Genomic DNA, 23,962 nt, shown 5'->3' with positions numbered 1-23,962 from the left:
GAGAGAGAGAGAGAGAGAGAGAGCATGGGGTTACTGTGTGGGGAGAGAGAGAGAGAGCGTGGGGTTACTGTGTGGGGAGAGAGAGAGAGCATGGGGTTACTGTGTGGGGAGAGAGAGAGAGAGAGAGAGCATGGGGTGACTGTGTGGGGAGAGAGAGAGAGAGAGTATGGGGTTACTGTGTGGGGAGAGAGAGAGAGAGAGAGCATGGGGTTACTGTGTGGGGAGAGAGAGAGAGAGAGAGAGAGCATGGGGTTACTGTGTGGGGAGAGAGAGAGAGAGAGAGAGAGCATGGGGTTACTGTGTGGGGAGAGAGAGAGAGAGAGCATGGGGTTACTGTGTGGGGAGAGAGAGAGCATGGGGTTACTGTGTGGGGGGAGAGAGAGAGAGAGAGAGCATGGGGTTACTGTGTTGGGAGAGAGAGAGAGAGAGAGAGAGAGCATGGGGTTACTGTGTGGGGAGAGAGAGAGAGAGAGAGAGAGCATGGGGTTACTGTGTGTGGGGAGAGAGAGAGCATGGGGTTACTATGTGGGGAGAGAGAGAGAGAGGGAGAGCATGGGGTTAGTGTGTTGGGAGAGAGAGAGAGAGAGAGCATGGGGTTACTGTGTGGGGGGAGAGAGAGAGCATGGGGTTACTGTGTGGGGAGAGAGAGAGAGAGCATGGGGTTACTGTGTGGGGGGAGAGAGAGAGAGAGAGAGGGAGAGCATGGGGTTACTGTGCGGGGGGAGAGAGAGCATGGGGTTACTGTGTGGGGGGAGAGAGAGAGCATGGGGTTACTGTGTGGGGAGAGAGAGAGAGCATGGGGTTACTGTGTGGGGAGAGAGAGAACGAGAGCATGGGGTTACTGTGTGGGGAGAGAGAGAGAGAGCATGGGGTTACTGTGTGGGGAGAGAGAGAAAGAGAGAGCATGGGGTTACTGTGTGGGGAGAGAGAGAGAGAGAGAGAGAGAGAGAGCATGGGGTTACTGTGTGGGAGAGAGAGAGAGAGAGGGAGAGCATGGGGTTACTGTGTGGGGAGAGAGAGAGAGAGAGGGAGAGCATGGCGTTACTGTGTGGGGAGAGAGAGAGAGAGAGAGCATGGGGTTACTGTGTGGGGGGTGAGAGAGAGCATGGGGTTACTGTGTTGGGGGAGAGAGAGAGAGCATGGGGTTACTGTGTGGGGGGAGAGAGAGAGAGAGAGAGCATGGGGTTACTGTGTGGGGAGAGAGAGAGAGAGAGAGAGCATGGGGTTACTGTGTGGGGGGTGAGAGAGAGCATGGGGTTACTGTGTTGGGGGAGAGAGAGAGAGCATGGGGTTACTGTGTGGGGGGAGAGAGAGAGAGAGAGAGCATGGGGTTATTGTGTGGGGAGAGAGAGAGAGAGAGAGCATGGGGTTACTGTGTGGGGAGAGAGAGAGAGAGAGAGAGCATGGGGTGACTGTGTGGGGAGAGAGAGAGAGAGAGAGTATGGGGTTACTGTGTGGGGAGAGAGAGAGAGAGAGAGAGCATGGGGTTACTGTGTGGGGAGAGAGAGAGAGCGTGGGGTTACTGTGTTGGGGGAGAGAGAGAGAGAGAGAGAGCATGGGGTTACTGTGTGGGGAGAGAGAGAGAGCATGGGGTTACTGTGTGGGGGGAGAGAGAGAGAGAGAGAGCATGGGGTTATTGTGTGGGGAGAGAGAGAGAGAGAGAGAGCATGGGGTTACTGTGTGGGGAGAGAGAGAGAGAGAGAGCATGGGGTGACTGTGTGGGGAGAGAGAGAGAGAGAGAGTATGGGGTTACTGTGTGGGGAGAGAGAGAGAGAGAGAGAGAGCATGGGGTTACTGTGTGGGGAGAGAGAGAGAGAGAGAGAGCATGGGGTTACTGTGTGGGGAGAGAGAGAGAGAGAGAGAGAGCATGGGGTTACTGTGTGGGGAGAGAGAGAGAGAGAGCATGGGGTTACTGTGTGGGGAGAGAGAGAGAGAGCATGGGGTTACTGTGTGGGGGGAGAGAGAGAGAGAGAGAGAGAGCATGGGGTTACTGTGTGGGGAGAGAGAGAGAGCATGGGGTTACTGTGTGGGGGGAGAGAGAGAGAGAGAGAGAGCATGGGGTTACTGTGTGGGGAGAGAGAGAGAGTGTGTGTGAGGTGTTGGTAGGTGACCGGTACCTGTGTGGAACTGTCCCCTTGCTGTCTCACCCCTGCGCTGTACCACTCAATCCCAGCTGCTGGCTTAGCCCCCTGGACCCTGCAGGTCAGGTTATAGGGGGTCTCCGCTTGGAGCAGGAGCTCCGGACCCCCCTCGATCACCGGCTCCTCCGGTGGGACTGTGGGCACATGGACAGGGACAGTTAGAACGGAGATAGGGAGGGGGTGTAGGGGATGGAGAGGGTTACAGAGATAGGGAGGGGGTGTAGGGGCTGGAGGGGGTTACAGAGATAGGGAGGGGTTGTACGGGGTTACAGAGATAGGGAGGGGGTTGTAGGAGCTGGAGGGGGTTACAGAGATAGGGAAGGGGTGTAGGGGCTGGAGGGGGTTACAGAGATAGGGAGGGGGTGTAGGGGGTTACAGAGATAGGGAGGGGTGTAGGGGGTTACAGAGATAGGGAGGGGGTGTAGGAGCTGGAGGGGGTTTGAGGTTGGGGGTTGGAGTTGCGGTCAGGGGTCAGGGGTCAGGGGTCAGGGTAACCCTTACCCAGCACGGTTAATGTCGCTCGGTCCGAGCGCAGAGCCACTTCTGTTGCTTGACACTCGTAGACAGCATCGTCGGAGAGTTCCGCTTCCTGTATCTCCAGGTCATAGACCCCCTTCTCCACGTCCCCCACGATCCAGTACCGGGGCCAGGCTACAACAACAACACGGACTGTACACACCGGACAGCTCCCTCTACACTGTCCCCCATCAAACACTCCCAGGACAGGGACAGCACGTGGTTAGATCCAGAGTAAAGCTCCCTCTACACTGTCCCCCATCAAACCCTCCCAGGAAAGGGACAGCACGGGGTTAGATACACAGTAAAGCTCCCTCTACACTGTCCCCCATCAAACACTCCCAGGACAGGGACAGCACAGAGTAAAGCTTCCTCTACACTGTCCCCCATCAAACCCTCCCAGGACAGGGACAGCACGGGGTTAGATACAGAGTAAAGCTTCCTCTACACTGTCCCCCATCAAACCCTCCCAGGACAGGGACAGCACGGGGTTAGATACAGAGTAAAGCTCCCTCTACACTGTCCCCCATCAAACACTCCCAGGACAGGAACAGCACGGGGATAGATACAGAATAAAGCTCCCTCTACACTGTCCCCATCAAACACTCCCAGGACAGGGACAGCACGGGGTTAGATACAGAGTAAAGCTCCCTCTACACTGTTCCCCATCAAACATTCCATGGACAGGGACAGCACGGGGATAGATACAGAATAAAGCTCCCTCTACACTGTCCCCCATCAAACACCACCAGTATAGGGACAGCATGTGGTTAGATACAGAGTAAAGCTCCCTCTACACTGTCCCCACATCAAACACTCCCAGAATAGTGACAGCACGGGGTTAGATACAGAGTAAAGCTCCCTCTACACTCTCCCCCATCAAACACTCCCAGGACAGGGTCAGCACGGGGTTAGATACAGAGTAAAGCTCCCTCTACACTGTCCCCCATCAAACACTCCCAGGACAGGGACAGCACGGAGTTCGATACAGAGTAAAGCTCCCTCTACACTGTCCCCCATCAAACACTCCCAGGACAGGGTCAGCACGGGGTTAGATACAGAGTAAAGCTCCCTCTACACTGTCCCCCATCAAACACTCCCAGGACAGGGACAGCACGGAGTTAGATACAGAGTAAAGCTCCCTCTACACTGTCCCCCATCAAACACTCCCAGGACAGGGACAACACGGGGTTAGATACAGAGTAAAGCTCCCTCTACACTGTCCCCCATCAAACACTCCCAGGACAGGGACAGCACGGAGTTAGATACAGAGTAAAGCTCCCTCTACACTGTCCCCCATCAAACACTCCCAGGACAGGGACAGCACGGGGTTAGATACAGAGTAAAGCTCCCTCTACACTGTCCCCCATCAAACACTCCCAGGACAAGGACAGCACGGGGTTAGATACAGAGTAAAGCTCCCTCTACACTGTCCCCCATCAAACACTCCCAGGACAGGGACAGCACGGGGTTAGATACAGAGTAAAGCTCCCTCTACACTGTCCCCCATCAAACACTCCCAGGACAAGGACAGCACGGGGTTAGATACAGAGTAAAGCTCCCTCTACACTGTCCCCCATCAAACACTCCCAGGACAGGGACAGCACGGGGTTAGATACAGAGTAAAGCTCCCTCTACACTGTCCCCCATCAAACACTCCCAGGACAGGGATGGCGGTGCGGAGCAGTGGGGTTTGGATCCAGTCCGGCCTACCTGGCAGGCCCGAGTCCATGCCCAATGCCAGGCCATCCTTGGTCCACTGTACGATGCCCGAGTAGTTGTAGAGGGAGCAGGACAGGATGGCTCTCTGTCCGGCCACCACCACCTGGTCCACGGGTTGCTGGGTGAATCTGGCGCTGCCCTCTGTTGGCGAGGAACACCGGTGGTTAGAGGCCTGGCTCCCACTCCCATCCTCAACGCTCCCCCACCCAGGCCCCCCGGCCTCCAACTCCCGAAATCCTGGACCCCACTCCCCTCCAGGAACACACACCCACCGGCCATCACTCCAATCCCTCGCCCTCCAGACCCCCTCGCCCTCAACACGGATTGGTTGCCGTGACCCTCCCATTCCACGTAACTCCACACTCCTGCCTTCCGATTGCCCCTTGCACTGAAGGGCACAGGAAGAGCCCATCGCACCCCACCCCACCCCCACCCCATTCACGAAAACCTTCCCTTCCCTCAGCTCCCTCGAACCAGCTCCCAACCCTCGCCATGAGGGGGAGGGGTGGCTGCCGTAGGGTTTCGGGAACGGCAGCTAGACAAAGGCAGAGTTGAGATGGCCCAAAATGGGGATTGGAGGGAGAGGGATTGGAGGGAGAGGGATTGGAGGGAGAGGGTTTGGAGGGAGAGGGATTGGAGGGAGCGGGATTGGAGGAAGGGAGATTGGAGGGAGGGGGATTGGAGGGAGAGGGTTTGGAGGGAGAGTGTTTGGAGGGAGAGGGATTGGCGGGAGGTGGTTTGGAGGGAGAGGGATTGGAGGGAGGGGGTGTGGAGGGCGAGGGATTGGAGGGAGGGGGATTGGAGGGAGAGTGTTTTGAGGCAGAGGGTTTTGAGGGAGAGGGTTTTGAGGGAGAGGGTTTGGAGGGAGAGGGATTGGAGGGAGAGGGATTGGAGGGAGAGGGATTGGAGGGAGGAGGTTTGGAGGGAGGGGGTTTGGAGGGAGAGGGATTGGAGGGAGGGGGTTTGGAGGGAGAGGGTTTGGAGGGAGAGGGTTGGAGGGTGAGGGTTTGGAGAGAGAGGATTTTGAGGGAGAGGGTTTGGAGGGAGGGGGATTGGAGGGAGAGGGTTTGGAGGGGGGGTTTGGAGGGAGAGGGTTTGGAGGGAGAGGGTTGGAGGGTGAGGGTTTGGAGAGAGAGGATTTTGAGGGAGAGGGTTTGGAGGGAGGGGGATGGAGGGAGAGGGATTGGAGGGAGAGGGATTGGAGGGAGGGCATTTGGAGGGAGAGGGATTGGAGGGAGAGGGATTGGAGGGAGAGGGTTTGGAGGGAGGGGATTTGAAGGGAGAGGGATTGGAGGGAGAGGGATTGGAGGGAGAAGGTTTGGAGGGAGAGGAATTGGAGGGAGGGGGATTGGAGGGAGAGAGAATGGAGGGAGAGGGGTTGGAGGGAGGAGGTTTAGAGGGAGAGGGATTGGAGGGAGGGGGATTGGAGTGAGAGGGTTTGGAGGGAGAGGGATTGGAGGGAGGAGGTTTGGAGGGAGGGGTATTGGAGGGAGGGGGATTGGAGGGAGAGGGTTTGGAGGGAGGGGGATTGGAGGGAGAGGGTTTGGAGGGAGAGGGATTGGAGGGAGGTGGTTTGGAGGGAGGGCGTTTGGAGGGAGAGGGATTGGAGGGAGAGAGAATGGAGGGAGAGGGATTGGAGGGAGGGGGTTTGGAGGGAGAGGGATTGGAGGGAGAGGGATTGGAGGGAGGGGGTTTGGAGGGAGAGGGATTGGAGGGAGAGGGATTGGAGGGAGGGGGTTTGGAGGGAGAGGGTTTGGCGGGAGAGGAATTAGAGGGAGAGGGTTTGAAGGGAGAGGGTTTGGAGGGAGAGGATTTGGAGGGAGAGGGTTGGATGGAGGGGGATTGGAGGGAGAGGGTTTTGAGGGAGAGGGTTTGGAGGGAGGGGATGGAGGGGAGGGTTTGGAGGGAGAGGGTTTGGAGGGAGAGGGTTTGGAGGGAGAGGATTTGGAGGGAGAGGGTTGGATGGAGGGGGATTGGAGGGAGAGGGTTTTGAGGGAGAGGGTTTGGAGGGAGGGGATGGAGGGAGAGGGTTTGGAAAGAGAGGGTTTGGAGGGAGGGGGTTGGAGGGAGAGGGATTGGAGGGAGTGGGTTTGGAGGGAGTGGGATTGGAGGGAGGGGGATTGTAGGGAGAGTGTTTGGAGGGAGGGGGATTGGAGAGACGGGGGTTTTGAGGGAGGGAGATGGAGGGAGAGTGTTTGGAGGGAGAGGGACTGGAGGGAGGGGGTTTGGAGGGAGAGGGTTGGAGGGAGAGGGATTGGAGGGAGAGGGTTTTGTGGAGGAGGGTTTGGAGGGAGAGGGTTGGAGGGAGAGGGATTGGAGGGAGAGGGTTTTGTGGAAGAGGGTTTGGAGGGAGAGGGATTGGAGGGGGGGATGGAGGGAGGGGGCTGGTGGGAGAGAGATTCGAGGGAGAGGGATTCGAGGAAGAGTGTTTTGAGGAAGAGGGTTTGGAGGGAGGGGGTTTGGAGGGAGAGGGATTGGAGGGAGAGAGTTTGGAGAGAGAGGGTTTTGAGGGAGGTGGTTTGGAGGGAGAGGGATTGGAGGGAGAGAGAATGGAGGGTGAGGGATTGGAGGGAGAGAGAATGGAGGGTGAGGGATTGGAGGGAGGGGGTTTGGAGGGAGACGGATTGGAGGGAGGGGGTTTGGAGGGAGAGGAATTGGAGGGTGAGGGATGGGAGGGTGAGGGATTGGAGGGAGAGAGAATGGAGGGTGAGGGATTGGAGGGAGGGGGTTTGGAGGGAGAGGGATTCGAAGGAGAGGGTTTTGAGGAAGAGGTTTTGGAGGGAAGGAGTTTGGAGGGAGAGGGTTTGGAGGGAGAGGGTTGGAGGGAGACGGATTGGAGGGAGGGGGTTTGGAGGGAGAGGAATTGGAGGGTGAGGGATGGGAGGGTGAGGGATTGGAGGGGGAGAGAATGGAGGGTGAGGGATTGGAGGGAGGGGGTTTGGAGGGAGAGGGATTGGAGGGAGAGGGTTTGAAGGGAGGGGGATTGGAGGGAGAGGGATTCGAAGGAGAGGGTTTTGAGGAAGAGGTTTTGGAGGGAAGGGGTTTGGAGGGAGAGGGTTTGGAGGGAGAGGGTTGGAGGGAGACGGATTGGAGGGAGAGGGTTTGGAGGGAGAGGAATTGGAGGGTGAGGGATGGGAGGGTGAGGGATTGGAGGGAGGGGTTTGGAGGGAGTGGGATTGGAGGGAGAGTGTTTAGAGGGAGGGGGATTGGAGAGAGGGGGATGGAGGGAGAGTGTTTGGAGGGAGAGGGACTGGAGGGAGGGGGTTTGGAGGGAGGGGGATTGGAGGGAGAGGGTTTGGAGAGAGGGAGAGCGTTTTGAGGGAGGGGTTTGGAGGGAGGGGATGGCGGGAGAGGGATTGGTGGGAGGGGGTTTGGAGGGAGGGGGTTTGGAGGGAGAGGAATTGGAGGGTGAGGGATTGGAGGGTGAGGGTTTGGAGGGAGGGGGATTGGAGGGAGAGGGATTGGAGGGAGAGAGTTTGGAGGGAGGGGGATTGGAGGGAGAGGGATTGGAGGGAGAGAGTTTGGAGGGACAGGGATTGGAGGGGGAGAGGGTTTGGAGGGAGGGGGATGGAGGGAGGGGGCTGGTGGGAGAGGGATTCGTGGAAGAGTGTTTTGAGGAAGAGGGTTTGGAGGGAGGGGGATTGGAGGGAGAGGGATTGGATGGAGAGGGTTTTGAGGGAGGGGGTTTGGAGGGAGAGGGATTGGAGGGAGGGGGATTGGAGGGAGAGAGTTTGGAGAGAGAGGGTTTTGAGGGAGAGGGTTTGGAGGGAGAGGGTTTGGAGGGAGGGGGTTTGGACGGAAAGGGTTTGGAGGGAGAGGGTTTGGAGGGATAGGGTTGGAGGGAGAGGGATTGGAGGGAGAGGGTTTTGAGGGAGAGGGTTTGGAGGGAGAGGGATTGGAGGGAGAGGGATTGGAGGGAGAGAGTTTGGAGGAAGGGGGTTTGGAGGGAGAGGGATTGGAGGGAGAGGGATTGGAGGGAGAGAGTTTGGAGAGAGAGGGTTTTGAGGGAGAGGGTTTGGAGGGAGAGGGTTTGGAGGGAGGGGGTTTGGACGGAAATGGTTTGGAGGGAGAGGGTTTGGAGGGATAGGGTTGGAGGGAGAGGGTTGGAGGGAGAGGGATTGGAGGGAGAGGGTTTGGAGGAAGGGGGTTTGGAGGGAGAGGGATTGGAGGGAGAGGGATTGGAGGGAGGGGGATGGAGGCAGAGGGATTGGAGGAAGGGGGTTTGGAGGGAGAGGGATTGGAGGGAGAGGGATTGGAGGGAGGGGGATGGAGGGAGAGGGATTGGAGGGAGGGGGATTGGAGGGAGAGGGTTTGGAGGGAGGAGGTTTAGAGGGAGAGGGATTGGAGGGAGAGAGAATGGAGGGAGAGGGTTTGGAGGGAGGGGGATTGGAGGGAGAGGGTTTGGAGGGAGGGCGTTTGGAGGGAGAGGGATTGGAGGGAGAGAGAATGGAGGGAGAGGGTTTGGAGGGAGGGGGATTGGAGGGAGAGGGTTTGGAGGGAGGGCGTTTGGAGGGAGAGGGATTGGAGGGAGAGGGATTGGGGGGAGGAGGTTTGGAGGGAGGGGGATTGGAGGAAGGAGGATTGGAGGGAGAGAGTTTGGAGGGAGAGGGATTGGATGGAGAGGGATTGGAGGGAGAGGGATTGGAGAGAGATGGATTGGAGGGAGAGGGTTTGGAGGGAGGGCGTTTGGAGGGAGAGGGTTTGGAGGGAGGGGGATTGGAGGGAGGTGGTTTGGAGGGAGGGCATTTGGAGGGAGAGGGATTGGAGGGAGAGAGAATGGAGGGAGAGGGTTTGGAGGGAGGGGGATTGGAGGGAGAGGGTTTGGAGGGAGGGCGTTTGGAGGGAGAGGGATTGGAGGGAGAGGGATTGGAGGGAGGGGGTTTGGAGGGAGAGGGTTTGGAGGGAGGGGGTTTGGAGGGAGAGGGATTGGAGGGAGAGGGATTGGAGGGAGGAGGTTTGGAGGGAGGGGGTTTGGAGGGAGGAGGATTCGAGGGAAAGCGTTTGGAGGGAGAGGGATTGGAGGGAGAGGGATGGAGGGAGGGGGGTTTGGAGGGAGGGGTTTTGGAGGTAGAGGGTTTGGAGGGAGGGGGATTGGAGGGAGAGCGTTTGGAGGGAGAGTGTTGGAGGGAGGGGGATTGGAGGAGAAGGGTTTGGAGGGAGAGGGTTTGGAGGGAGAGGGTTTGGAGGGAGAGGAATTGGAGGGTGAGGGATCGGAGGGAGAGGAATTGGAGGGAGAGAGATTGGAGGGAGTGGAATTGGAGGGAGGGGGATTGGAGGGAGAGTGTTTGGAAAGAGAGGGTTTGGAGGGAGGGGGTTGGAGGGAGAGGGATTGGAGGGAGTTTGGAGGGAGAGGAATTGGAGGGTGAGGGATGGGAGGGAGGGGGCGTTTTGAGAGAGGGAGATGGAGGGAGAGTGTTTGGAGGGAGGCGGATGGAGGGAGAGTGTTTGGAGGGAGAGGGACTGGAGGGAGGGGGTTTGGAGGGAGAGGGTTTGGAGGGAGGGGTTTTGGAGGTAGAGGGTTTGGAGGGAGGGGGATTGGAGGGACAGAGTTTGGAGGGAGAGGAATTGGAGGGTGAGGGATTGGAGGGAGAGGGATTGGAGGGAGAGGGATTGGAGGGAGTGGGTTTGGAGGGAGGGGGATTGGAGGGAGAGGGATTGGAGGGAGAGGGTTTGGAGGGAGAGGGTTGGAGGGAGAGGGATTGGAGGGAGAGGGATTGGAGGGAGAGGGATCGGAGGGAGAGGGATCGGAGGGTGAGGGATTTGAGGGAGAGGGTTTGAAGGGAGAGGGTTTGGAGGGAGAGGGTTGGAGGGAGAGGGATTGGCGGGAGGGGGGTTGGAGGGAGAGGAATTGGAGGGAGAGGGATTGGAGGGAGAAGGATTGGAGGGTGAGGGATGGGACGGCGAGGGATTGGAGGGAGGGGGGGTTTGAGGGAGGGAGATGGAGGGAGAGTGTTTGGAGGGAGGGGGTTTGGAGGGAGGGGGATTGGAGGGAGGGGGTTTGGAGGGAGAGGGATTGGACGGAGGGGGTTTGGAGGGAGGGGGATTGGAGGGAGAGGGTTTGGAGGGAGGGGGATTGGAGGGAGGGGGTTTGGAGAGAGAGGGTTTGGAGGGAGAGATTTTGGAGGGAGGGGGATTGGAGGGAGAGTGTTTTGAGGCAGAGGGTTTTAAGGGAGAGGGATTGGAGGGAGAGATTTTGGAGGGAGGAGGTTTGGAGGGAGGGGGTTTGGAGGGAGAGAGTTTGGAGGGGGGGATTGGAGGGAGAGGGTTTGGAGGGAGAGGGATTTGAGGGAGAGGGTTTGGAGAGAGAGGGTTTGGAGGGAGAGGGATTGGAGGGAGAGAGGGTTTTGAGGGAGAGGGTTTGGAGGGAGGGGGTTGGAGGGAGAGGGATTGGAGGGAGAGGGATAGGAGGGAGAGGGATTGGAGGGAGAGGGATTGGAGGGAGAGCGGGTTTTGAGGGAGAGGGTTTGGAGGGAGGGGGCTGGTGGGAGAGGGATTCGAGGGAGAGGGATTTGAGGGAGAGTGTTTTGAGGAAGAGGGTTTTGAGGGAGAGGGTTTTGAGGGAGGGGATTTGAAGGGAGAGGGTTGGAAAGAGTGGGATGGAGGGAGAGGGTTTGGAGGGAGAGGTTTTGGGGGGAGGGGGATTGGAGGGAGGTGGTTTGGAGGGAGAGGGTTTGCAGGGAGAGGGATTGGAGGGAGAGGGATGGGAGGGAGAGGGTTTGGAGGGAGGGAGTTGGAGGGAGAGTGTTTGACGGAGAGGGATTGGAGGGAGAGGGTTTGGAGGGAGAGGGATTGGAGGGAGAGGGATGGGAGGGAGAGGGTTTGGAGGGAGGGAGTTGGAGGGAGAGTGTTGGAGGGAGAGGGTTTGGAGGGAGAGGGTTTGGAGGGAGAGGGTTTGAAGGGAGAGGGATTGGAGGGAGAGGGTTTGAAGGGAGAGGGTTTGGAGAGAGAGAGAATGGAGGGTGAGGGATTGGAGGGAGAGAGAATGGATGGAGAGGGATTGGAGGGAGAGGGATTGGAGGGAGGGGGTTTGGAGGGAGGAGGATTCGAGGGAAAGCGTTTGGAGGATGAGGGATCGGAGGGAGAGGGATTGGAGGGAGGGGGTTTGGAGGGAGGCGGATTGGAGGGAGAGGGTTTGGAGGGAGAGGGTTGGAGGGAGAGGGTTTTGTGGACGAGGGTTTGGAGGGAGGGGGATGGAGGGAGAGTGTTTGGAGGGAGAGGGACTGGAGGGAGGGGGATTGGAGGGAGGGGGATTGGAGGGAGACGGTTTGGAGGGAGAGGGTTTGGAGGGAGAGGGATGGGAGGGAGAGGGATTGGAGGGAGAGCGGGTTTTGAGGGAGAGGGTTTGGAGGGAGGGGGATGGAGGGAGGGGGCTGGTGGGAGAGGGATTCGAGGGAGAGTGTTTTGAGGAAGAGGGTTTTGAGGCAGAGGGTTTTGAGGGAGGGTGTTTGGACGGAAAGGGTTTGGAGGGAGAGGGTTTGGAGGGAGGGGGATTGGAGGGAGAGGGTTGGAGGGAGAGGGTTTGGAGGGAGGGGATTTGAAGGGAGAGGGTTGGAGGGAGGGGGATGGAGGGAGGAGGATTCGAGGGAAAGCGTTTGGAGGGAGAGGGATGGGAGGGAGAGGGTTTGGAGGGAGGGGGATTGGAGGGAGAGGGTTTGGAGGGAGGGAGTTGGAGGGAGAGTGTTGGAGGGAGGGGGATTGGAGGAGGAGGGTTTGGAGGGAGAGGGTTGGAGGGAGAGGGATTGGAGGGAGTGGGTTTGGAGGGAGGGGGATTGGAGGGAGAGGGTTGGAGGGAGAGGGTTGGAGGGAGAGGGATTGGAGGGAGAGGGTTTGGAGGGAGAGGGATTGGAGGGAGAGGGATTGGAGGGAGAGGGTTTTGAGGGAGAGGGTTTTGAGGGAGAGGGATTGGAGGGAGAGGGTTTGGAGGGAGAGGGTTTGGAGGGAGTGGGTTTGGAGAGAGGGAGAGGGTTTGGAGGGAGAGGGTTTGGAGGGAGTGGGTTTGGAGGGAGGGGGATTGGAGGGAGGGGGATTGGAGGGAGAGGGTTTGGAGGGAGGGGGTTTGGAGGGAGTGGGTTTGGAGGGAGGGGGATTGGAGGGTGAGGGATTGGAGGGAGAGGGTTTGGAGGGTGAGGGATTGGAGGGAGGGGATTTGGAGGGAGAGGGATTGGAGGGAGAGGGATTGAGGGAGAGAGTTTGGAGGGAGGGGGTTTGGAGGGAGTGGGTTTGGAGGGAGGGGGATTGGAGGGAGAGGGTTTGGAGGGAGAGGGATTGGAGGGAGGGGGATTGGAGGGAGAGGGATTGGAGGGAGAGGGTTTGGAGGGAGGGGGATTGGAGGGAGTGGGTTTGGAGGGAGAGGGATTTGGAGGGAGGGGGATTGGAGGGACATCCCTGAGTCCTGGTGAACACTCTCAGCCCTGTTCCTCTCTCTCTGTCTCTCTCTCTCTCTCCCTCCATCCCTGAGTCCTGGTGTACACTCACAGCTCTCTCTCTCTCTCTCTCTCTCTCTCTCCCTCCATCCCTGAGTCCTGGTGTACACTCACAGCTCTCTCTCTCTCTCTCTCTCTCTCTCTCTCTCCCTCCATCCCTGAGTCCTGGTGTACACTCACAGCTCTCTCTCTCTCTCTCTCTCTCTGAGCCTGCTTTGATCTCCCAGTGAGTGGCCCTGTGCTTTTCATCTGCCTCTCCATCTCGAATTAGCCTGGGGCGCTGGGCACTGTCGCTACCGCCCTCAGACTCAGAACTAGGTCACTGCCAGGATTAGTTCGGAACCAGCAACACAGGCGCTCCCCAGTCGAGTCAAAAACACTCTCAGATCATTCCAGCATCACCACACCACCCTCAGGATCCAATACTGCGACAGCCCTACGGGGTTCAGAGCCAAGTCAGTGCAACACAGACATTCCCACAAACATCTCACAGTGAGACACCACAATGTCGACAGCTCAGAGATAGGGAGGGGGTGTAGGGGCTGGAGGGGGTTACAGAGATAGGGAGGGGGTGTAGGGGCTGGAGGGGGTTACAGAGATAGGGAGGGGGTGTAGGGACTGGAAGGGGTGACAGAGATAGGGAGGGGGTGTAGGGGCTGGAGGGGGTGACAGAGATAGGGAGGGGGTGTAGGGGCTGGAGGAGGGTTACAGAGATAGGGAGGGGGTGTAGGGGCTGGAGGGGGTTACAGAGATAGGGAGGGGGTGTAGGGGCTGGAGGGGGTTACAGAGATAGGGAGGGGGTGTAGGGGCTGGAGGGGGTGACAGAGATAGGGAGGGGGTGTAGGGGCTGGAGGGGGTTACAGAGGTAGGGAGGGGGTGTAGGGGTAATTTAGCATGGCCAACCCACCCTAACCTGCACATCCCTGAGCACTATGGGTAATTTAGCATGGCCAATCCACCCTAACCTACACATCCCTGAACATGGGAGACTGATGAGCAAGGTTAGATCTCATGGAATACAGGGAGAACTAGCCATTTGGATACAGAACTGGCTCAAAGGTAGAAGACGGAGGGTGGCGGTGGAGGGTTGCTTTTCAGACTGGAGGCCTGTGACCAGTGGAGTGCCACAAGGATCGGTGCTGGGCCCTCTACTTTTTGTCATTTACATAAATGATTTGGATGTGAGCATAAGAGGTACAGTTAGTAAGTTTGCAGATGACCCCAAAATTGGAGGTGTAGTGGACTGCGAAGAGGGTTACCTCAGATTACAACAGGATCTGGACCAGATGGGCCAATGGGCTGAGAAGTGGCAGATGGAGTTTAATTCAGATAAATGCGAGGTGCTGCATTTTGGGAAAGCATATCTTAGCAGAACGTATACACTTAATGGTAAGGTCCTAGGGAGTGTTACTGAACAAAGAGACCTTGGAGTGCAGGTTCATAGCTCCTTGAAAGTGGAGTCGCAAGTAGATAGGATAGTGAAGGCGGCGTTTGGTATGCTTTCCTTTATTGGTCAGAGTATTGAGTACAAGAGTTGGGAGGTCATGTTGCGGCTGTACAGGACATTGGTTAGGCCACTGTTGGAATATCGCGTGCAATTCTGGTCTCCTTCCTATCGGAAAGATGTTGTGAAACTTGAAAGGGTTCAAAAAAGATTTACAAGGATGTTGCCAGGGTTGGAGGGTCTGAGCTACAGGGAGAGGCTGAACAGGCTGGGGCTGTTTTCCCTGGAGCGTCAGAGGCTGAGGGGTGACCTTATAGAGGTTTATAAAGCCATGAGGGACATGGATGGGGTAAATAGACAAAGTCTTTTCCCTGGGGTGGGGGAGTCCAGAACTAGAGGGGGATAGGTTTAGGGTGAGAGGGGAAAGATATAAAAGAGACCCAAGGGGCAACTTTTTCCCCAGAGGGTGGTACGTGTATGGAATGAGCTGCCAGAGGATGTGGTGGAGGCTGGTACAATTACAGCATTTAAGAGGCATCTGGATGGGTATATGAATAGGAAGGGTTTGGGGGGATATGGGCCGGGTGCTGGCAGGTGGGACGAGATTGGGTTGGGATATCTGGTCGGCATGGACGGGTTGGGCCGAAGGGTCTGTTTCAGTGCTGTACATGGCTCTGTGACTCTATGACTATTGGTAATTTAGCACGGCCAATCCACCCTAACCTGCACATCCCTGGGCACTATGGGTAATTTAGCATGGCCAATCCACCCTAACCTGCACATCCCTGGGCACTATGGGTAATTTAGCGTGGCCAATCCACCCTAACCTACACATCTTTGGAGTGTGGGAGGAAACTCACACAGACACGGGGACAATGTGCAAACTCCACACAGACAGTCACCCCAGGGTGGGATCAAACGTAAGTCTCTGGCGCCTTGAGGCAGCAGTGCTAACCACCGAGCCCCCATCATCGAACATAGTGTGGGACTGTTTTCCTCACTCACACACACTTTCTCTCTCTCACACACACACACACTGTTTCTCTCTCACACACACACACACTGTTTCTCTCTCACACACACACACTGTGTCTCTCTCTCACACACACACACACTGTTTCTCTCACACACACACTGTTTCTCTCTCTCACACACACACACTGTTTCTCTCTCACACACACTGTTTCTCTCACACACACACACTGTTTCTCTCTCACACACACTGTTTCTCTCTCTCACACACACACACACACACTGTTTCTCTCACACACACACTGTTTCTCTCTCTCACACACACACACACTGTTTCTCTCACACACACACTGTTTCTCTCTCTCTCACACACACTGTTTCTCTCACACACACACACTGTTTCTCTCTCTCTCACACACACTGTTTCTCTCTCTCTCACACACACTGTTTCTCTCGCTCTCACACACACACTGTTTCTCTCTCTCACACACACTGTTTCTCTCACACACACACACACTGTTTCTCTCTCTCTCACACACACACTGTATCACTCTCTCTCTCACACACACTGTTTCTCTCACACACACACACTGTTTCTCTCACACACACACTGTTTCTCTCTCTCTCACACACACACTGTATCACTCTCTCTCACACACACTGTTTCTCTCACACACACACACTGTTTCTCTCACACACACACTGTTTCTCTCTCTCACACACACACTGTTTCTCTCTCACACACACACACTGTTTCTCTCTCTCTCACACACACACTGTTTCTCTCTCTCACACACACTGTTTCTCTCACACACACACACACACTGTTTCTCTCTCTCTCTCACACACACTGTCTCTCTCTCTCACACACACACTGTCTCTCTCTCTCTCACACACTGTTTCTCTCTCTCACACACACTGTTTCTCTCTCTCTCACACACACACACTGTTTCTCTCTCTCACACACACACTTTCTCTCTCTCTCACACACACACACTGTTTCTCTCTCTCACACACACACTGTTTCTCTCTCTCTCTCACACACACACTGTTTCTCTCTCTCACACACACACTGTTTCTCTCTCTCTCACACACACACACTGTTTCTCTCTCACACACACACACTGTTTCTCTCTCTCTCACACACACACACTGTTTCTCTCTCTCACACACACACTGTTTCTCTCTCACACACACTGTTTCTCTCTCACACACACACACTGTTTCTCTCACACACACACAGTTTCTCTCTCACACACACACTGTTTCTCTCTCACACACACACTGTTTCTCTCTCACTCCCACACACTGTCTCTCTCTCACACACACACTGTTTCTCTCTCTCACACACACTGTTTCTCTCTCTCACACACTGTTTCTCTCTCACACACACTGTTTCTCTCTCACACACACACACTGTTTCTCTCACACACACACAGTTACTCTCTCTCTCACACACACTGTTTCTCTCACACACACTGTTTCTCTCTCACACACACACTGTTTCTCTCTCTCACACACTGTTTCTCTCTCTCACACACACAGTTTCTCTCTCACACACACACTGTTTCTCTCTCACACACACACTGTTTCTCTCTCTCACACACACACTGTCTCTCTCTCACACACACTGTTTCTCTCTCTCTCACACACACTGTCTCTCTCTCTCTCACACACACTGTTTCTCTCTCTCTCACACACACTGTTTCTCTCTCACACACACACACTGTTTCTCTCTCTCACACACACTGTTCCTCTCTCTCTCACACACACTGTCTCTCTCTCTCTCACACACACACTGTCTCTCTCTCTCTCTCACACACACTGTTTCTCTCTCTCACACACACTGTTTCTCTCTCTCACACACACACTGTTTCTCTCTCACACACACACACTGTTTCTCTCGCACACACACACTGTTTCCCTCTCTCTCACACACACTGTCTCTCTCTCTCTCACACACACTGTATCACTCTCTCTCACACACACACACTGTCTCTCTCTCACACACACACAGTCTCTCTCTCACACACACACTGTTTCTCTCACACACACACTGTTTCTCTCACACACGCACTGTGTCTCTCTCTCACACACACACACTGTTTCTCTCTCTCACACACTGTTTCTCTCTCACACACACACTGTTTCTCTCTCACACACACACACTGTTTCTCTCACACACACACTGTTTTTCTCTCTCACACACTGTTTCTCTCTCTCTCACACACACACTGTATCACTCTCTCTCACACACACACTGTTTCTCTCACACACACACACTGTTTCTCTCTCTCACACACACACTGTTTCTCTCTCTCTCACACACACACACTGTTTCTCTCTCACACACACACTGTTTCTCTCTCTCACACACACACTGTTTCTCTCTCTCACACACACACACACTGTTTCTCTCACACACACACTGTTTCTCTCTCTCTCACACACACTGTTTCTCTCACACACACACACTGTTTCTCTCTCTCTCACACACACTGTTTCTCTCGCTCTCACACACACTGTTTCTCTCGCTCTCACACACACACTGTTTCTCTCTCTCACACACACTGTTTCTCTCACACACACACACTGTTTCTCTCTCTCTCACACACACACTGTATCACTCTCTCTCTCACACACACTGTTTCTCTCACACACACACACTGTTTCTCTCACACACACACTGTTTCTCTCTCTCTCACACACACACTGTATCACTCTCTCTCACACACACTGTTTCTCTCACACACACACACTGTTTCTCTCAAACACACACTGTTTCTCTCTCTCACACACACACTGTTTCTCTCTCACACACACACACTGTTTCTCTCTCTCTCACACACACACTGTTTCTCTCTCTCACACACACTGTTTCTCTCTCTCACACACACTGTTTCTCTCTCTCTCTCACACACACACTGTTTCTCTCTCTCACACACACACTGTTTCTCTCTCTCTCACACACACACACTGTTTCTCTCTCTCACACACACACTGTTTCTCTCTCTCTCACACACACACACTGTTTCTCTCTCTCACACACACACTGTTTCTCTCTCTCTCACACACACACACTGTTTCTCTCTCACACACACACACTGTTTCTCTCTCTCTCACACACACACACTGTTTCTCTCTCTCACACACACACTGTTTCTCTCTCACACACACTGTTTCTCTCTCACACACACACACTGTTTCTCTCACACACACACAGTTTCTCTCTCACACACACACACTGTTTCTCTCTCACACACACACTGTTTCTCTCTCTCTCCCACACACTGTCTCTCTCTCACACACACACTGTTTTTCTCTCTCACACACACTGTTTCTCTCTCTCACACACTGTATCTCTCTCACACACACTGTCTCTCTCTCACACACACACACTGTTTCTCTCACACACACACAGTTACTCTCTCTCTCACACACTCTGTTTCTCTCACACACACTGTTTCTCTCTCTCACACACTGTTTCTCTCTCTCACACACACAGTTTCTCTCTCACTCCCACACACTGTCTCTCTCTCACACACACACTGTTTCTCTCTCTCACACAGTTACTCTCTCTCTCACACACACTGTTTCTCTCTCACACACACACTGTTTCTCTCTCACACACACACTGTTTCTCTCTCTCACACACAGTTTCTCTCTCACACACAGTTTCTCTCTCACACACACACTGTTTCTCTCTCACACACACACTGTTTCTCTCTCTCACACACACACTGTCTCTCTCTCACACACACTGTTTCTCTCTCTCTCACACACACTGTATCACTCTCTCTCACACACACTGTTTCTCTCTCTCTCACACACACTGTTTCTCTCTCACACACACACACTGTTTCTCTCTCTCACACACACTGTTCCTCTCTCTCTCACACACACTGTCTCTCTCTCTCTCACACACACACTGTCTCTCTCTCTCTCTCACACACACTGTTTCTCTCTCTCACACACACTGTTTCTCTCTCTCACACACACACACTGTTTCTCTCGCACACACACACTGTTTCCCTCTCTCTCACACACACTGTCTCTCTCTCTCTCACACACACTGTATCACTCTCTCTCACACACACACACTGTTTCTCTTTCACACACACACACTGTCTCTCTCTCACACACACACACTGTCTCTCTCTCACACACACACTGTTTCTCTCTCTCACACACTGTTTCTCTCTCACACACACACACTGTTTCTCTCTCACACACACACATTGTTTCTCTCACACACACACTGTTTTTCTCTCTCACACACTGTATCACTCTCTCTCACACACACACTGTTTCTCTCACACACACACACTGTTTCTCTCTCTCACACACACACTGTTTCTCTCTCTCTCACACACACTGTTTCTCTCTCTCTCACACACACACTGTTTCTCTCTCTCACACACACACTGTTTCTCTCTCTCTCACACACACACTGTTTCTCTCTCACACACACACACTGTTTCTCTCTGTCTCTCACACACACACTGTTTCTCTCACACACACACACTGTTTCTCTCTCACACACACTGTTTCTCTCTCACACACACACACTGTTTCTCTCTCTCTCACACACACACTGTTTCTCTCTCTCACACACACACTGTTTCTCTCTCTCTCACACACACACTGTTTCTCTCTCACACACACACACTGTTTCTCTCTCTCTCACACACACACACTGTTTCTCTCTCTCACACACACACTGTTTTTCTCTCTCACACACTGTATCACTCTCTCTCACACACACACTGTTTCTCTCACACACACACACTGTTTCTCTCTCTCACACACACACTGTTTCTCTCTCTCTCACACACACTGTTTCTCTCTCTCTCACACACACACTGTTTCTCTCTCTCACACACACACTGTTTCTCTCTCTCTCACACACACACACTGTTTCTCTCTCACACACACACACTGTTTCTCTCTCTCTCACACACACACACTGTTTCTCTCTCTCACACACACACTGTTTCTCTCTCACACACACTGTTTCTCTCTCACACACACACACTGTTTCTCTCACACACACACAGTTTCTCTCTCACACACACACACTGTTTCTCTCTCACACACACACTGTTTCTCTCTCACTCCCACACACTGTCTCTCTCTCACACACACACTGTTTTTCTCTCTCACACACACTGTTTCTCTCTCTCACACACTGTTTCTCTCTCACACACACTGTTTCTCTCTCACACACACACACTGTTTCTCTCACACACACACAGTTACTCTCTCTCTCACACACACTGTTTCTCTCACACACACTGTTTCTCTCTCTCACACACTGTTTCTCTCTCTCACACACACAGTTTCTCTCTCACTCCCACACACTGTCTCTCTCTCACACACACACTGTTTCTCTCTCTCACACAGTTACTCTCTCTCTCACACACACTGTTTCTCTCTCACACACACACTGTTTCTCTCTCACACACACACTGTTTCTCTCTCTCACACACAGTTTCTCTCTCACACACAGTTTCTCTCTCACACACACACTGTTTCTCTCTCACACACACACTGTTTCTCTCTCTCACACACACACTGTCTCTCTCTCACACACACTGTTTCTCTCTCTCTCACACACACTGTATCACTCTCTCTCACACACACTGTTTCTCTCTCTCTCACACACACTGTTTCTCTCTCACACACACACACTGTTTCTCTCTCTCACACACACTGTTCCTCTCTCTCTCACACACACTGTCTCTCTCTCTCTCACACACACACTGTCTCTCTCTCTCTCTCACACACACTGTTTCTCTCTCTCACACACACTGTTTCTCTCTCTCACACACACACTGTTTCTCTCGCACACACACACTGTTTCCCTCTCTCTCACACACACTGTCTCTCTCTCTCTCACACACACTGTATCACTCTCTCTCACACACACACACTGTTTCTCTTTCACACACACACACTGTCTCTCTCTCACACACACACACTGTCTCTCTCTCACACACACACTGTTTCTCTCTCTCACACACTGTTTCTCTCTCACACACACACACTGTTTCTCTCTCACACACACACATTGTTTCTCTCACACACACACTGTTTTTCTCTCTCACACACTGTATCACTCTCTCTCACACACACACTGTTTCTCTCACACACACACACTGTTTCTCTCTCTCACACACACACTGTTTCTCTCTCTCTCACACACACTGTTTCTCTCTCTCTCACACACACACACTGTTTCTCTCTCTCACACACACACTGTTTCTCTCTCTCTCACACACACACACTGTTTCTCTCTCACACACACACACTGTTTCTCTCTGTCTCTCACACACACACTGTTTCTCTCACACACACACACTGTTTCTCTCTCACACACACTGTTTCTCTCTCACACACACACACTGTTTCTCTCACACACACACTGTTTCTCTCTCACACACACACACTGTTTCTCTCACACACACACAGTTACTCTCTCTCTCACACACACTGTTTCTCTCACACACACTGTTTCTCTCTCACACACACACTGTTTCTCTCTCTCACACACTGTTTCTCTCTCTCACACACACAGTTTCTCTCTCACACACACACTGTTTCTCTCACACACACACACTGTTTCTCTCTCACACACACACACTGTCTCTCTCTCACACACACTGTTTCTCTCTCTCACACACAGTTTCTCTCTCACACACACTGTATCACTCTCTCTCACACACACTGTTTCTCTCTCTCTCACACACACTGTTTCTCTCTCACACACACACACTGTTTCTCTCTCTCACACACACTGTTCCTCTCTCTCTCACACACACTGTCTCTCTCTCTCACACACACACACTGTCTCTCTCTCTCTCTCACACACACTGTTTCTCTCTCTCACACACACTGTTTCTCTCTCTCACACACACACTGTTTCTCTCTCTCACACACACACTGTTTCTCTCGCACACACACACTGTTTCCCTCTCTCTCACACACACTGTCTCTCTCTCTCTCACACACACTGTATCACTCTCTCTCACACACACACACACTGTTTCTCTCTCACACACACACACTGTCTCTCTCTCACACACACACACTGTCTCTCTCTCACACACACACTGTTTCTCTCACACACACTGTTTCTCTCACACACGCACTGTGTCTCTCTCTCACACACACACACTGTTTCTCTCTCACACACACACTGTTTCTCTCTCACACACACACACTGTTTCTCTCTCACACACACACAGTGTTTCTCTCTCACACACACTGTTTTTCTCTCTCACACACTGTTTCTCTCTCTCTCACACACACACTGTATCACTCTCTCTCACACACACACTGTTTCTCTCACACACACACACTGTTTCTCTCTCTCACACACACACTGTTTCTCTCTCTCACACACACTGTTTCTCTCTCTCACACAGTTACTCTCTCTCTCACACACACTGTTTTTCTCTCTCACACACTGTTTCTCTCTCTCTCACACACACACTGTATCACTCTCTCTCACACACACACTGTTTCTCTCACACACACACACAGTTTCTCTCTCACTCCCACACACTGTCTCTCTCTCACACACACACTGTTTCTCTCTCTCACACAGTGACTCTCTCTCTCACACACACTGTTTCTCTCTCACACACACACTGTTTCTCTCTCACACACACACTGTTTCTCTCTCTCACACACAGTTTCTCTCTCACACACAGTTTCTCTCTCACACACACACTGTTTCTCTCTCACACACACACTGTTTCTCTCTCTCACACACACACTGTCTCTCTCTCACACACACTGTTTCTCTCTCTCTCACACACACTGTATCACTCTCTCTCACACACACTGTTTCTCTCTCTCTCACACACACTGTTTCTCTCTCACACACACACACTGTGTCTCTCTCTCACACACACTGTTCCTCTCTCTCTCACACACACTGTCTCTCTCTCTCTCACACACACACTGTCTCTCTCTCTCTCTCACACACACTGTTTCTCTCTCTCACACACACTGTTTCTCTCTCTCACACACACACACTGTTTCTCTCACACACACACACTGTTTCCCTCTCTCTCACACACACTGTCTCTCTCTCTCTCACACACACTGTATCACGCTCTCTCACACACACACACTGTTTCTCTTTCACACACACACACTGTCTCTCTCTCACACACACACACTGTCTCTCTCTCACACACACACTGTTTCTCTCTCTCACACACTGTTTCTCTCTCACACACACACACTGTTTCTCTCTCACACACACACATTGTTTCTCTCACACACACACTGTTTTTCTCTCTCACACACTGTATCACTCTCTCTCACACACACACTGTTTCTCTCACACACACACACTGTTTCTCTCTCTCACACACACACTGTTTCTCTCTCTCTCACACACACTGTTTCTCTCTCTCTCACACACACACACTGTGTCTCTCTCTCACACACACACTGTTTCTCTCTCTCTCACACACACACACTGTTTCTCTCTCACACACACACACTGTTTCTCTCTCTCTCTCACACACACACTGTTTCTCTCACACACACACACTGTTTCTCTCTCACACACACTGTTTCTCTCTCACACACACACACTGTTTCTCTCACACACACACTGTTTCTCTCTCACACACACACACTGTTTCTCTCACACACACACAGTTACTCTCTCTCTCACACACACTGTTTCTCTCACACACACTGTTTCTCTCTCACACACACACTGT

General features: G+C 53.6%; 1 protein-coding gene across 1 annotated transcript in view; it reads right to left on the bottom strand.

Annotated features, from left to right (window-relative positions):
* Positions 1–2,117: 2,117 nt before the first annotated feature.
* Positions 2,118–23,962, bottom strand: part of LOC132814496 (kin of IRRE-like protein 1) — a gene marked incomplete at its 3' end in the record, with an annotated part of 61,232 nt that continues 39,387 nt past the window's right edge. Inside the window, exons 2-4 of the mRNA XM_060823503.1 lie at positions 4,371–4,520; positions 2,643–2,792; positions 2,118–2,275 (exon numbers count right to left, since the gene is read on the bottom strand). Coding sequence (XP_060679486.1) covers positions 2,118–2,275; positions 2,643–2,792; positions 4,371–4,520 — 458 coding nt within the window. The remainder of the gene's footprint in view (positions 2,276–2,642; positions 2,793–4,370; positions 4,521–23,962) is intronic.

Source organism: Hemiscyllium ocellatum, unplaced genomic scaffold (assembly GCF_020745735.1).
Source record: "Hemiscyllium ocellatum isolate sHemOce1 unplaced genomic scaffold, sHemOce1.pat.X.cur. scaffold_847_pat_ctg1, whole genome shotgun sequence".
Lineage (NCBI taxonomy): Eukaryota > Metazoa > Chordata > Chondrichthyes > Orectolobiformes > Hemiscylliidae > Hemiscyllium > Hemiscyllium ocellatum.
The sequence above is the reverse complement of the archived record's forward strand: the minus strand, read 5'-3'. Positions and strand labels throughout refer to the sequence as shown.